The sequence below is a fragment of the Equus caballus genome, chromosome 19 (assembly GCF_041296265.1).
Source record: "Equus caballus isolate H_3958 breed thoroughbred chromosome 19, TB-T2T, whole genome shotgun sequence".
In the NCBI taxonomy this organism is placed as follows: domain Eukaryota; kingdom Metazoa; phylum Chordata; class Mammalia; order Perissodactyla; family Equidae; genus Equus; species Equus caballus.
In genome coordinates this window covers 46,572,638-46,586,877 of record NC_091702.1, presented here as the reverse complement: position 1 = coordinate 46,586,877, position 14,240 = coordinate 46,572,638, and the positions used below count along the sequence as shown (strand labels likewise).

Genomic DNA, 14,240 nt, shown 5'->3' with positions numbered 1-14,240 from the left:
AGTGGCCGTACTTACCCGGCCTTTGCAGAATGCTTCTACGGCTGTTGCCCCAATTCATCCTCAGATCCTACTTAGGCCAGAGTTTTTATTCCTGTTTCCTTGATGAAGAAACTTAGGTTCAGAGAGGTTAAGGGCCTTGCCAGGGACAAATAGTTCTTTTGGGAGCTTGGAAGGAATCACTCAGGCAGAGTGTGAACAGCAGATGGATCTGAGATGGAGAGTTGAGGCTGGTCACCAGAAGCAGAGTGAGCAGACGGCATCGGGTGAGGCTGACGGTGCTTCCAGGCTTGTGCACGGGCTGCGCTGCCCGTAACAGCAGTCAGGCCTGGGGAGGCGGGATCCAGGGGTATGGCAGAGCAGAAAGGTCGGGTGGGCGGTGTCAGCCATGGAGCCAGGGTTTATGACAGGGGACCTTGAGGACCAAGAAAAGGGAGGAAGACAGGGAGGCTGAGAGGGGCCAGTCTCGATCACAAGAGCAGGGGTGCCATTAACCAAAGTGGAGAAGTTGAGGGGAGCTGATGTGGGAGGTGTGGAGGAGGGGGAGAGCACTATGTTCTAAGTCGTGTTGGGATTGGGGTGACACTGGGACCTCCAGGTGGAAACACCTGAAAAACACCTGGAAATCGGGGGCTTAGATGAGAGGTCGGGGCTCAAGTCAGTCTCCTCAGCCCCAGGGTTAAGGAAGCCACACAGAGGGTGCCATCTTCTGAGACCTGCAGGCGCTTGGAGACAGAACTGGAAGAGAGAGGGCTATCGGGAAGGTGGGGAGGTGCCCGGTAGAACGGGCTCCTGAAAGGTGAGCTGCAGGCGGCTGTGTGCAGACCCGCGGGCAGAAGCCAGGTGGTGCAGGGGTGAGGGAGAGTGCAGGGGAGGATGTGGCAGTGCTGGGTGCAGACCACTCCCCAGAGACGCTTCTCAGACAGCGGAGAGGAGAGGGAAGGGCAGCAAAGGCTTTTAGAAGGCCCTGGAGATCTGTACTTGAGTGAGGCAGTGTGGAGGGAGCCAGAGAACAGGAGGAGATGCTGATTGAACGCTGCCATTTAGTAGAGCCTACAGGCTGTCAGCTGTTAGCTGCTTGCCTGACTTGGTGCCTTAGGTACACGGTTTCTGCTCTGCATAAGATCCCAGAAAGCAGGTATTTGTCCTCATCTAGCAGAAAAGAAAATGGAAGCTCAGAAGGATTTAGTAACTTACCTAAGGTCACACTGCTGGATTTGTACCCAGGCCCACCTCACTCCTTGGCCCATGCTCTCTCCACCAGGACAAAGTCTCAGGAGCAGAAGACAAGGAGGGTCTTAGGGTCCCAGAAGAGGTGGGGGCGGGGGCCTGGGTGGAGCAGCTTCTCTACCACACCCTGAGAGGCTGCCCTGCCCTGAAAGGGGCTCAGGTCTTCCACACCTTCACAAAGTGGCTTTTCACGAGGCTCCTCAGAGGGAATTGGCGTATCTTTGCTGATGGTCCAGATTTGTTCATGTTCAAACTGAGGTTTTAAGATGAACTTTCAGGAAGGATGTAAATGTCTTCTCGGGTGACCTCCTGAGTGGTTGGGGGGTGGGGGTGGAAGTGCTTGCCTCCATCGGCCTCTCCTTCTGACTATCTCCCCTCTGCCCCTGGCTTCCTGCAGCCCCGAGGCCCCTCCACCCCCAGAGCCCACCTGGGAAGAGCAGCAGACCAGTGTGTTGCATCTGATGGGGGACAACTTCCGGGAGACTCTAAAGAAGAAGAAACACACCTTGGTCATGTTCTATGCCCCTTGTAAGTAACTGCGGTGCTCACCAAGGGGTGAGGTAGAGGGGTGATCTGACTGAACTAAGGAGAGCCCCCCGGGGACCAGGGCAGCCACAGGTCAACTCTGGGCTTGTCTCTGCTGTGAGCAAGGCTCCCCGATTTCCTTCCAGGCTGAGGTCCTGCAAAATCCAGGGTTCCTTCTGTCAGCTCTGTCAGGTTGTCTCCCTCTTTCCGGGGAGCGTTTCTCACATCAGTCCTAAAGCCCTCTATTTCTGTTTGTGGTAGGGACCTGCCGTATAATTGTTGTCTCCTTCTGTCCCTGAAATATGCCAAGCTGCCTGCCTCCTTCCTGGCCACTTCCTTCCACCCCTTGGCTCCCTCCATCCCTCAGGCATGACTTCACCTTTAAGCCACAAAACTGAGCAACTTGGAATTTAGCTGGCCTATTTAGGCCTCTGCTTCCCTTGTCTTCCTGAGCACCCGCAGCCCAGCTCCCTGTCCCTGACCTTCCCAGGTGGCTTTAAAGCTGTGGTAAAGGCACAGTCACATTTGCTCTGTGCTCCCCGGCACTCCTCTCCTGTGATCCTCATTTTTTTTTTTTTTTTAAGATTTTATTTTTTTCCTCTTTTTCCCCAAAGCCCCCTGGTACATAGTTGTATGTTCTTCGTTGTGGGTCCTTCTAGTTGTGGCATGTGGGACGCTGCCTCAGCATGGCTTGATGAGCAGTGCCATGTCCGCGCCCAGGATTTGAACCAACGAAACACTGGGCCGCCTGCAGCAGAGCGCACGAATTTAACCACTCGGCCACGGGGCCAGCCCCTCCTCATTTTAATCAAAGCTTAAGTTGAGGAGGTGATCCGTTAGCTGCTAACGCTGGTGTTTGTGACCTCAGGTTTCTGTGTCTTCCCATTTTGAAGTTGTTAATTGATGCTTGAAAGGCTCTTGAATTCCCACTCCTCTGTTGCTCTTCTCTCCCTCCCCCAGGTCACAGCTCAGCTTAATGGAGTGGGGATCATAAAGCTGTGCTCTACAGAGAAGCCAGGCACCTCAATCTAGTCGTAAACCCGCTGGGTTGTAGCCAACCCTCCTGTTTGCACCCCTCCTGCCCCCACTTTTCAAGTGTCAATGATCCGTAATGTCTCTCCCCAGCTCTCACTGTCTGGGGCCAGTGGCCTCCTGGCCCCGATATCCTCCAGCCACAGACCCTGCCCTCAGGCGGCTAACACATCCTGCCAGTTCCTTACGGAGTGCTGTCCTCATTTGTTCTGGGAGTTTGTCTAGAAGACCAAGTGGGTTTTAAGAGGTTAACCTCTTCCTTCGGGGCAGAGTAGGGGGTGCAGGACTGAGCCCAGCAGATGCTGGCTTGCCCAAGGCCTCGGAGCGACTTAATGACAGCGCCCTTTGCAGCCTCAGTTGGTGCTCTTCTTTTGTTGCAGACACTGTTCAGAGAGTAAGAGCTTTCTCAGCAGTGAGTGAGAACCCGGCCACGGAAGTAGGAGTCCTTGATCTGCCACTGGGTTGACTTCAGAAAGTCCAGACTGAATACTTTCCCCCAGACGTGCCCCTCTCCCCGCCAGACCTCTCGACCTGAGTCATGGCATTCTCTCAGCCTTTCTAGCCCCTTCTTTACCGAAGGGTCTTCATGATAGAGAGGAAAGCCCCACTGGCTGCTGGGGCAACCGTTCCTAAGTCCCTAGGGAATGGGATGGGGACTCCATCCCTGCTGGGGTGCTGGGTGGTGACCTGGGCCCAGGATACAAGGGAAGGAGCCATGGTCCCTGCCAGGCCTCAAAGGCCTCACAGTCTGCTCTGGTAGGAAGTAACTCTGGACATGGTCCATTCAGGGCCACGTCCCTGAGCAAGTCAACTTCTGGCAAAGGGCTTGGCGCCGAGTCTGCCATCTCCCTGACTGCACTTCCCTGTCCCTGAGCTCTGCCCCAGACGCAAGACATGGTCATCCATGGACTGGAAGGGGGTACTATCCAAAGACAAACAAATCTTTTTATTTTTTCAATGATAATAACATATACTTATTTATAATATGCAGTATCTAGTATCTAGTTATTTATATATAAAGAGTCTAAATACTCCGGAAAGGTCTCACACCCCTGATAAAGGCAGGTATAAAGGAAAAAGCAGAAGTCGACCCGCATATCCCTCCCTCCACATCCCCACCCCATCTTGCCTCCTGGGTTCTGCGCAGATCTTCCTCCTGCTGTTTCATTGTCCTGTCCGCTTCCAAGCCCCCTGTGCTCTGAACGGTCTGGGCTCAGTGACTTCCCTTCTTAGGCCACTTGGCTGAGTCCCTAGAGATGGAGTTTTCTGTCCTGTGCTCAGTCTTTCTCTCCCCGCTCTGAGAGGCTGCTTTGGTTTCCTGCTACGCGGACGGAGGTGGTGCCTTTTTGTCACGAGCTCAAATGAAACAATCACACCTCTCTGGCCGGCCTGACGCCTCTTGGAAACATCTTCATGCCCTTTCTAGAGCAGCCTCCCCTCTGGTTATTCCTCTGCCATGCTCTTTTTTTTGGATAATGAGAACATTAGATGCACCAGAAGGCCATTAATTAGAGACTTAAATACCTTAAATTGATGGTAATAGGAATTTGCTCTAGGCTGGCAGTTACCTTGATACTCTGACTAAGCAAAGAGGTTAGAATGGAAGAAGTAATAGTGATACCAGATTTGGGGCGAGGGGCAGCTTATTTCCAATCAGCCTAATGCCATTAGTGGGCATCCACGTGCCGCTCACGGGACCTCTGGGCACTGCAGGGTATGCTTTGACGAGCCTTGTCAACCAGCACCTGTGCTCTTCACATGTCTTGAAAACTATATACCATCATTCCTTTATGGTATGAAATTTTCGTGAATTTGACCTATTTTTCTCTCTGGTCAGTTGAATTAGTGTAGTATTCTTGCAACTGCTGTTGAGGCAATTAAAAAATCATCTATTGGCATCTTCCCTGAGTCAGGCTGTGCTAGGCACTTCATCTCATTTAGTTCTGCTATAACCCATAACCAGCCTAGTCTCTTCTCTGCCCGATGCTGGGAAAATCCCTTAAGCCCACTCCCCATCACCGCCCACACTGTTGAGGCTGTATGGGTGGTCCTGCCCATCTCAGGAACTGGCTCAAGTGCTCAATTCAGATTAAAGTTGTAGCTTAGCCTTAATTTGGTTTCACAAAACCCTTTGAAATGCCAGTCATGATTATCTTATTTTAAAAAGAGAGAAAGCAGATGAGCCATTTCCGTGCCCCACCCTGGCTTTCCCGAGGCCACGGGAGGCCTGGCCCAGCTGTTTGTCGGGAAGGTGGCTGGAGCCAGGTCTCTCCACGGGGCACTTGGCCTCTCCCACCTGTGGTTTGATCAGAATTAATTACCACAGTCAGGGAAACCCTCCCCTCAAAGCAGTTCTGTTCTCTAGGCAGTTGTGTTCGCCAGTGTCTGGGAAATGGTTGAGAGGGGAGGTGGGCTTGAGTTTGGATTTACTAATATAAGGGAAGGGCCAAGAAAGCAGGTCTGGGCCAGCCCGTGACTGAGACGCTGTCTTTGGAGCCAGAAGGGCTCAGGGTGACACACGGAGCAACAGAGACAGGATGTCGTGTGCACCACTGTCACATCCAGGCCTCTGGGACCACAGGTCCCTGTCCTCTCTGGCAGGCCTCATCCCTGGGTCAGGAACACAGGCTCTGAGAAGCATTGTGGGCTCCTACAGCTTGTCTTTCTCTTAGCCTGAGCTTGGATTTTCCATTGCTGATCCAAGATTCAGGTTGATTATAGAGCAAAGGATGGAAGGACAGCATGAGGACCTGGGGCACAGGTTGGCTGCCTGGTCTGGGGTGGGGGTGCTGGGAATGTGGGAGTTAGCAGCGAAGCATGAGCAGTGGGGGCTCAGGCCCCCACATTCCCATCCTGCTTTCTCAGTCATGAAATGGAAAGATCTGCCATTGTCAGTGGGCAAAAGAAGGGGCTTTGTAACAAGCCCAGAGAATCCTGAGCACACGTCCTCCTTTCCTAAGCGAAAAGCTCCCTCTGCACCCGGATCATGCTCTTCCCGGCCTGAGGGCAGCCCTCTGTGGAAGGAGCTTCCAGAGCAAGACCACTGAGTCCATCTCCCCCAGCCCCAGCCTCGGGCTCTGTGTTTGATGGGAGGTCTGGGATGGGAGGTCCCTGGCAGGACTGGACCCAACACTTGCCACAGGCGACTCCTAGAAAGCCCTTGTGCCCACAGCAGACAACAGGTCAGTGATGGGTGGCAGTCTTGACACATGGACCCTGACAGTGGAGTGTGGAGGGAGGGAGAGTTGAGTGAAGCCCCCGTCTGTTGAGTGGAGACAAGCTCCTAGAACGGCCTGTCTGGAGGCTCCAGGAGGGGCCCTGGCTCTGCAGCCTCTTGGTGTGTACAACATTCTATCGTGCTCTCTCCTTCCCCTCTCACGCAGGGTGCCCACACTGTAAGAAGGTCATTCCGCACTTCACTGCCACTGCTGACATCTTCAAAGATGACCGAAAGGTAAGGACAGCCCTGTTCATCTCTTGTCTCGTCTCCAACTTTGCCCTGCACCGATTCCTGTACCTTCCTCCCTTCCATTCAGATCCCCTTCACAAATAGGTTCTGCGGAGACCAGGGGGTTTCTGGGAACTAGCACATTCTTTTCACAAGGCAGGATGAGCAGCCTGAATGTATGCTGCCAAATCAACTAAAAAGGGTACACTGAACCGTCACAGCGCCTCCTTGGAGGAGGGGATGATAAAGTGGTCATCTGTTTATGTTCTTAGTGCTGAACCTTTTTACAGTAGGATTTGTAGTCATGCATTACTTACATAATTAAAAATACAAACAAAAAAATCCAACAAAAGTCAACTGTAGGCGGCCACGTTGGAGGAGAGCAAGGCTGCGTTTGCGGAACCTCATCCCTGAGTGAGAGGCTCCTGCAGCGGCCGACCAATGAAGCATAAAATTAACAAGCCAGAGCTGCAGATTGGATTAGAGGCGGGAGGGGGCCAGGCACATCCCCCAGACAGCTCAGCAGCCAGGGCAGTGCCAGTGCCACTGGGTGAGGGTAGCACATGAGTCTGGGGCCGAGGGGTTGTGCGGCAGAGGGAAGACCCCAGAACTTAGGCTGGTGCACCTTGGCTGCTGCTGAATGTGTGACCTGGGAGAAGTTATATCAACTCTCCAGGCTCAAGTTCCCTTCTCTCTAAAGTCCCTGTGCGAGTTCAGATGATCATGAAGACTATTTCCAGCCTGAGACTCGGGTGTCGGAACCTCTCCCGTGACAGGCCCCAGAAACGCATCCACACTCACCCAGACCCAGAGTCTCATGCATCTCTTCATGGTGCCTTGTTTTCCTGGGCAGAATCCTCAGGCATGGCCAGGGCGGGCTGGTACACACGCCAGAACCACCTTGCACTGGCCCTGCAGCAGTGGCAGAGGTGGGATGGTGAGAGACGTGAGGGACAGCAAGTCAGAGGAAGCCGGACTGGGACACAAGTACACATGTGGAGAGCAGGGACAAACTGGGGACTCAGACCCTGGAGACCCTTCCTTGGTCATAGGGAGTCCCGTCATCACCCACAAGCCCTGGCTATGTCTTTGAGGCACCTCACCCTGTCGGGGGGGAATTTAAGGACCAGAAACAGCTTTCTCCTCTGCCTGCCACTTGGCCTGCATTGAGAGAGGTGTGGCAAGAGGGGCTTCCCATCTGCTGTCTCCCTCCACCCCCCACCGCTTCTGCCCCCAGGGCCTGTGCACGTGACAGGGAGGTCCAGCACAGTCCGGGCTGCCAGTCCCCACAGGATTCCCTCACAGTCTGGGCATTGGTGTGGAGGGGCCTGTACTCCCCGGAGCCAGGACTGGACCGGCAGTTACTGCGTTGACTCCCGTTGCCCACCACCCAGAACACTCGGAGCTGTGGACGGACAGGAGATGGCCGACGTGTAGGGTCTCCCTGCCCCCGGCTGCTGAGGGTCGGTGAGGGGATCACATCAGTCCCAGTGAGTCCAGGCTGGCGGTGCCTGCAGTAGGCAGCCAGGAGCCGGTGCTCCTCTTCCCCGTTCCCCTCTGCTGATGCACTGGGGTCCCATGTCCATGGTGATGCCCTCCTTCTCTGAGACAGTGATAGGCCTGTGCTTAATTGTCTTAACTTGGGCCAGTAATGTCACTGGCCCTTTCCTGGGGTCATTCCCTCTTCTCTGTTACTCCCTCTGTCCCTCCTTCCAGCTTCCTTTATTCCAAGCCAGGGATCACCCTCGCTTGTTTTCAGAAACACACTGAACCTATCCCAGGCAGCTGGCAGGCCTGGCTCTTAGTAACAGCAGGAAAGCAGTCTGTCTCTCGGGCCTGGGGGACTGAAGTCACTGGTGCCACGATTGCTGGGTGCCATCCTGGAAGTATCAGATCAGAGCCTCTGGGGGCTGGTTCCAGGAATTTGTGACTTTTAAGAGCGGGCTCACGTGCCGGCCACAGACAGGTGTTTGGGGACTGCTGGCCTGCCCAGCCCCCTCCTGATCTCAGGACGGATCAAGGCCCAGAGAGGAGCTGTGTCCCTTGCCCAGGGATGCCCAGTGGGTCACTGACAGTCAGAACTGGGTCTCCTGACTCCCAGTTCTTCCTGACACCCCATGCTGCCACTTCTTAGTGGGAATTGTATTTTTTTCCACCAGAAGCCGGTCCTTGTTCCTTCCCCAATCAATATGCAGTTGGTCGTTCACTTCCATTTTCATAGCCAAAGTCAATATTAGCTCTTGCAGAGATTTATTTTACTGAATCAATAAAGCCACATGAGACAACTCATATTTTAGCTGGGGAGCCTCCGCCCCCTCCCAGGAGCTTACTAGGGCACTTCAGCGGTTGACGTGCTGAGTGGAGAAAGGCCTGCATGCCGTTAGTGTTGAAACGAATGGTGTGATGGCAGAGGCTCTGGAAGATAAGGATCCAAGGTGGAAGGCTGGGGGATGCAGGCAAGAGTCAGGACCACTGGGCTGGCAAGTTGGGGCTCACCTCTCCCTGCGCATCAAGGTGTTCCCAGCCTGGGGTGGGGCAGGGCCAACAGTGCAGCCCTTGGCCCGGTGTGAAGGTCATCTGGAGCGCCTCCTCTGTGATTGGTCCACAACGCTGCTGTAACTCTGGCCGTGTTATATATAGTCCCCGTGTTCACAAAGCTGTCTACGCATCAGAAGGGAAAGCTCCTTGAGGGCAAGGACCTTACTTGTCCTTGAATTCCCTGCAGTCCTGACTCCTGAGACCTCTGTGAATGTTGACTGAATGAAGGAACAATGACGTTTGATATTTCCTGAGAGCTCCACTTCCCCTAATACTTTAAAAGCATTATGTTGTGCTCACAGTAGCTCAATCGACTAGGTATTACTATGACTCTCCCATTTTTCAGACTTTAAAAGCATTATGTCATGCTCACAGTAGCTTAATTGACTAGGTATTACTATGACTCTCCCATTTTGCAGATGAAGAGATTAAGTCTTAGGTTAAATGACTAGCCTAGCTGGAGAGGGGCAACGTCGGAATCGAATAAACAGGCATTATTAGAGTTCTCCCAGAAGCCGACCGGGGCCTGGGACTCACATGCAGGGGATATCTTTGGGAGGTGGTCTCAGGACGCAGCCGAGAGGATGGAGGAAGGGAGACTGGACAAGGAAGGAAGCAGAGCATGTGCCTTAATGAGCAGATTACCGGGTGGGTACCTGAGGCTCAGTCCCTGGAGACCTCGCTAGGGACAGAGTTGTCTGACTTGAAGGTCAAGGAAGCCAGGGGGACATGTCCTCAAGCCCTGTCCATTGCTGGCCTTACTTCTAGCTCCCTGCAGCCAAGAGTTGCAGGTACCAGTGACCAGTGCTGGGCCAAGGGGACATGGAAGGACACCGACAGCTGACTACCATGGAAAAAATGTAGAAGTTAGAGGTGTGCGTTCAGTGCTGCGGGTGAGCCAGTGCACATCTGGAGTGGGCACAGGTGGGGCAGGCATTTAGACAGGGGAAGCTGGATGGATGAGAAGAGGTTGATTTACTGCCTTCTTTCCAGAGTCTAAGCCACTTCCTTTAGAGAGGCCGCACTTGTCTCCTCTTCCCCTGTACAACCTGAGCACAGATTAGCCTTTGCAACCAGGAGTAGCACTCTGTGTATGCAGCTGGCAGCTAGTTTAGGTGATTCAGAAGAAGTACACATTTTTAATGTAGTCAATTTATAAAACCATGCACTACATTTCCTGTAGCTCCAAGGCATGTATACAAATTAAATCCATAATTTAAAGCCATGCCAGGAGAGCAGCAGCCCAGAGCAGCACTCATCAAACACTTTCACACGTAGCCGAGGAGCATTGGCCCCTGGCCCAGGGCCGGATGCAGAGAGCCCTTGGCTTCTGGTCTCCTCTGGGCCCGGCCCCTCTGTGCCTGCTCTGAGAACCGGAACCCTGAGGACTGCCAGAGGAGCATCTGGCTCACGTCTGAATAATTCAGGAAGCACGTTAGAGGGTAGGCTGGGATTCTCAGAAGCCTGCAGGAGCAACCTGCCGACCCAGTGATTCGGGCGCCGTGTGGACGTGGGCGGATGGCAAGTTGAACCTGCCTGAAGGAGACAGTCGCCCCTCTGCTCCAGCCAAGTGTTGCCTGTGGGAATGCAGGGCAAGTGCCATCAAATCTGGCTTTTACAGAGAAGCTGGAGAGCCAAACTTTTATATGAAATCTCCTGGCTCTTTTTCTGAGTTGGCAGCTAATTCAGATTTATTTATTTTTTTTAAATTCCATGTGGGCCAAATAGAACAGGACTGAAAGCCAGATATGGATCGTGTGCAGCGAGTTTGCAAACTCTGCTCCAAGAAGTCTTTCTGTATAGAACACTATATAGCTGGCAAGGTAGAGGGGAGGGGAAGGAGAGTGGGGAGGGCAGGTGTGGCCACTGGTGAGCAGGGTGCAGGCCCTGCTCACTCATCACTCTGACTACCAGTCCTGCTGTGCACAGAATAGTAGCACCGCTCACCTGGGCACAAGGTAAGTGACCAGTAAGCGTGACTGTGGGGGCCCGCAGGGCTCTCCTACCTGGAAAGGAGGCCTCCATCCACATGTGATTAACCAGCAGCCAATGGACTGTGAATTGTGGTCATTCATCACTTTTAAACTTCAAGCCTGGTAGCAGTTCAGTCCAGATTCCTCGGTGGGCCCCATGCAGTGACAGTTCGGTCCAGATTCCTCAGTGGGCTCGGGCCCTCAGAGGTGCCACGCTCCTCCATCTCTCAGGTCCTGGCATGGGCTGGTCCTTTTATTTGGCTGCTCTCCTCGGGCCTTCACATGGCTGGCTGCCTCCTTCTCACACAGGTCTCAGATCGAATTTATCCCCTCAGAAAGGCCTCCTTGGCCATCCTGGCAGAAGCAGCCCCTCTGACCACTGTCTTACCAATCCCGCTGTTGATTTCTTCAATGTGTTCATTGGGCTCAATGATGATCTCGCTCATTACGTATCTTTTGACTGCTTTCCCACAGTGAGAATGGCAGTCACTCTGTGACTGTGCTTTGTCAAGGTCACCACTGTACCCCTAGCACCTAGAACAGGCTTAGTGCATAGCAGGACTCAGATAAATGCTGCCCCCCATCAGAGCCTGCCTTCCCCTCTTCTGTACTGCTTTCTGGATACATAGTGCCATTAATTGACTCTTCCTCCTCCTTCCCTGCTTTGTGATCCTCAACAGGGAAAAAATTCCCCATGTCTGCTTTATACCCTCTTATTTTGAAAGAACCATAAATAGTAAGGAAAAACTACCCAGTATGTGGAATCTGTTAGGTGGGCAAGAAGAGGCCAAAGGCCAATTTAGGGACCTCTCTCTGCCCAAAGACTCTATCTGCTTTAGTCATGCTGAACTCTTCCAGTTTCTGGAATGTGCTCCCCTGGCTGGAACTTCCTTCTCTTCCTCCAAGCCTCGGCTCAGATGGCAAACTGTGCAAAGCGCCTTTGCGCCACTCCCGCGGCTCTCTGGCACTGTGGACCACTTCTCTCGTACCTCCTATCGTGTCTTGGAATCATCTCTTTATCCAACTCCCTGACCAGACGCGCAGCTCCTGTCTGGGACAGAGCTTGTATGGGGCCAGTAGGAGTGATCATACCAGCAGCTGACATTGACCACTAGCCATGTGCCAGGTCCTGTGCCAATTCACCTCACCTGAATTCTTTTACTCACTCTTTATACTATCCTGATGACCCAAGTATTGTTATTATCCCCACTTTACAGATGAGCAAATTGAGGCACCAAGAGGCTAGGTAATTTTCCTTGTCTTTTTTTTTTTTTTTTAAAGATTGGCACCTGAGCTAACAACTGTTGCCAATCTTTTTGGGGTTTTTTTTTCTGCTTTGTCTTCCCAAACCCCCCATACATAGTTGTAAATCTTAGTTGCAGGTCCTTCTAGTTGTGGGATGTGGGACGTCGCCTCAATGTGGCCTGACAAGTGGTGCCATGTCTGCGCCCAGGATCCAAACCCTGGGCCGCCACAGCGGAGCGTGTGAACTTAACCACTCGGCCACGGAGCCGGCTTCTCCTTAAGTCTTAATATTCAGCCAGACCAAGATTTACCCTTGGGAAACTTGGCTTCAAAGCTCTTGTTCCTAACCTTGGTACTACACTGCCTCCCCAGACAGATGTCCAGGAATATGAGCTGATAAATGAGTGAGTCCCACAGTGCCTCACAGAAAGCATCACAAAACCTGTGGTGTTTACAAAGGCTTTCAAGTCATAATGTCCCTTATGGCCATTATACTTGATTTTAAAGGGTAGTCTGTGGGCACTCCAAGCTGAGTCCCCTGACCTTACCCATCTGCCTTGGAAGTCGAAAACAAGCACCACCAGTCTCCAGGAGCTCTGGGCTGGGAGGCTTTTGGCTCAGCTCATCTGCTATTGGGGAGAAAGATGACAGAAAGCACATGACGTGGGCCAGGACGCAGTCTGTGCACAGAGGCTCCAGGCCCCAGCTCTCAGACTGGAGACCCCTGTGCTGACCCTCCCTTTCTTGGGCCCGTAGATTGCCTGTGCTGCTGTTGACTGTGTCAAAGAGAAGAACCAGGACCTGTGTCAGCAGGAGGCTGTCAAAGCCTACCCCACTTTCCACTACTACCACTACGGGAAGTCGGCGGAGAAGTACGAAGGCGATCGGACGGTGAGTGGGGAGAGTCTGAACTGAGCTCTTTCTGCTGACGGGCAGGGAAACAGCCACTGAGGGGGCGGCAGAAGCCACAGCAGGCGGCTGGCCGTCAGAGCGGAGAAGGCAGGGGCTCTGGGCCTGGCTGGAAGGGGCCCAAGGGGTTGTCGCAGAAGTCCTGTCCCCAGAGCCAGGGTGGCTTCCGAGGTGCAGGAGTTTTCTCACCCACTTCTCAGGGCTTCTCCATAGCCAAGCAGACCCTCCTGCGTCGCCAGCTGCCCCCTCTGTCCAGAGGAGCAAGCACCGGAGGGTCAGGGAAGGGGAGGGAGGGAGGGAGTGCCCTCCGTATCAGGGGTGAACGTTGCTTTTTTGCACTCTCTCTTCCTTACAGGAACAGGGATTTACCAATTTTATTCGAACCCTCCGGGAGGGAGACCATGAAAGACTAGGGAAGAAAAAGGAGGAGTTGTAATTTCTGCCTCAGAGAAATCTTTTCCATTACACTGTGAATGATACCTGTTTTGTTCTTTCTGAATTTCCACGTGTTCTGAAGACAAAGTTTTTTATAGCCGCTTATGGCCATTTTGTACAATTTTGAAATAAAATTAAATCAATTGTTTGGTGGTGTGGGTTATTTCCATGGAGCCTGTACTAACAGAGATGGATACTCGTGTTCTCCCTCATTCCTCGTCCTCTTCTGGCGGGTGGAGAGCCACACTCCAGTGTCATGTCTGCATGGAAGCGATGCGGGCGGGCGGGTGAGGAGCGTGGCACAGGGTGCTGGCTCCTGTCAGTCACTGGAGAGCAGAACAGGGAAGTTGGACCACAAAATATCCTGTCGGAAAATGACTGATATTGAGAGGAAATACATTTAAGATGATCAGTGAAAATGGGATGCTGAAGCAAACGATAGCCAAGCATTAGCTTTTTCTGGATCATTGTGGTTTCTGTCTTGGTATGTTTTCCTGGAACTTATTTACATATTCCTCTTTCTCCAGTTATTTCTGTCTTCTTTCCTCTTCCTCTCCTCAGTCCCTCCCTGCTCCCCCTTTAAAAAGAAGTCAGTCTCCACTTCAGGGATGAGTGCAGGGTCCCCCCCCGGCCTCGAGGCTGTCTAGATTGGAGTCAGGGAGGGGCCTCTGTGAGGCTGCTTGCTCTGCACATCTCCTGGAAGAGATGGCGTGGGAGATACGGTGGTGCCTTCTCAGTGTGCAGGTGCTGGGTCTCTTAATCCGCCCCCTCCCGCCACCCCAATAACCTCCAAACCTTCACACCACGTTCTGCATGGGTGGGCACCACCCCAGACCCACGCTCAGCCTGGCACCTCACTCTGCCTCCTGCCTCTGTGCCATCTCTTTCCTGCTAGTCCTGCTTTCTGC

General features: G+C 53.1%; 1 protein-coding gene across 1 annotated transcript in view; it reads left to right on the top strand.

Annotated features, from left to right (window-relative positions):
- PDIA5 (protein disulfide isomerase family A member 5) overlaps positions 1-13,480 on the top strand; it is an 89,265-nt gene extending 75,785 nt beyond the window's left edge. The window contains exons 14-17 of the mRNA XM_001500185.7: positions 1,625-1,755; positions 6,168-6,238; positions 12,745-12,879; positions 13,253-13,480. Coding sequence (XP_001500235.3) covers positions 1,625-1,755; positions 6,168-6,238; positions 12,745-12,879; positions 13,253-13,333 — 418 coding nt within the window. The 3' untranslated portion in view covers positions 13,334-13,480. The remainder of the gene's footprint in view (positions 1-1,624; positions 1,756-6,167; positions 6,239-12,744; positions 12,880-13,252) is intronic.
- The last annotated feature ends 760 nt before the right edge of the window (positions 13,481-14,240 follow it).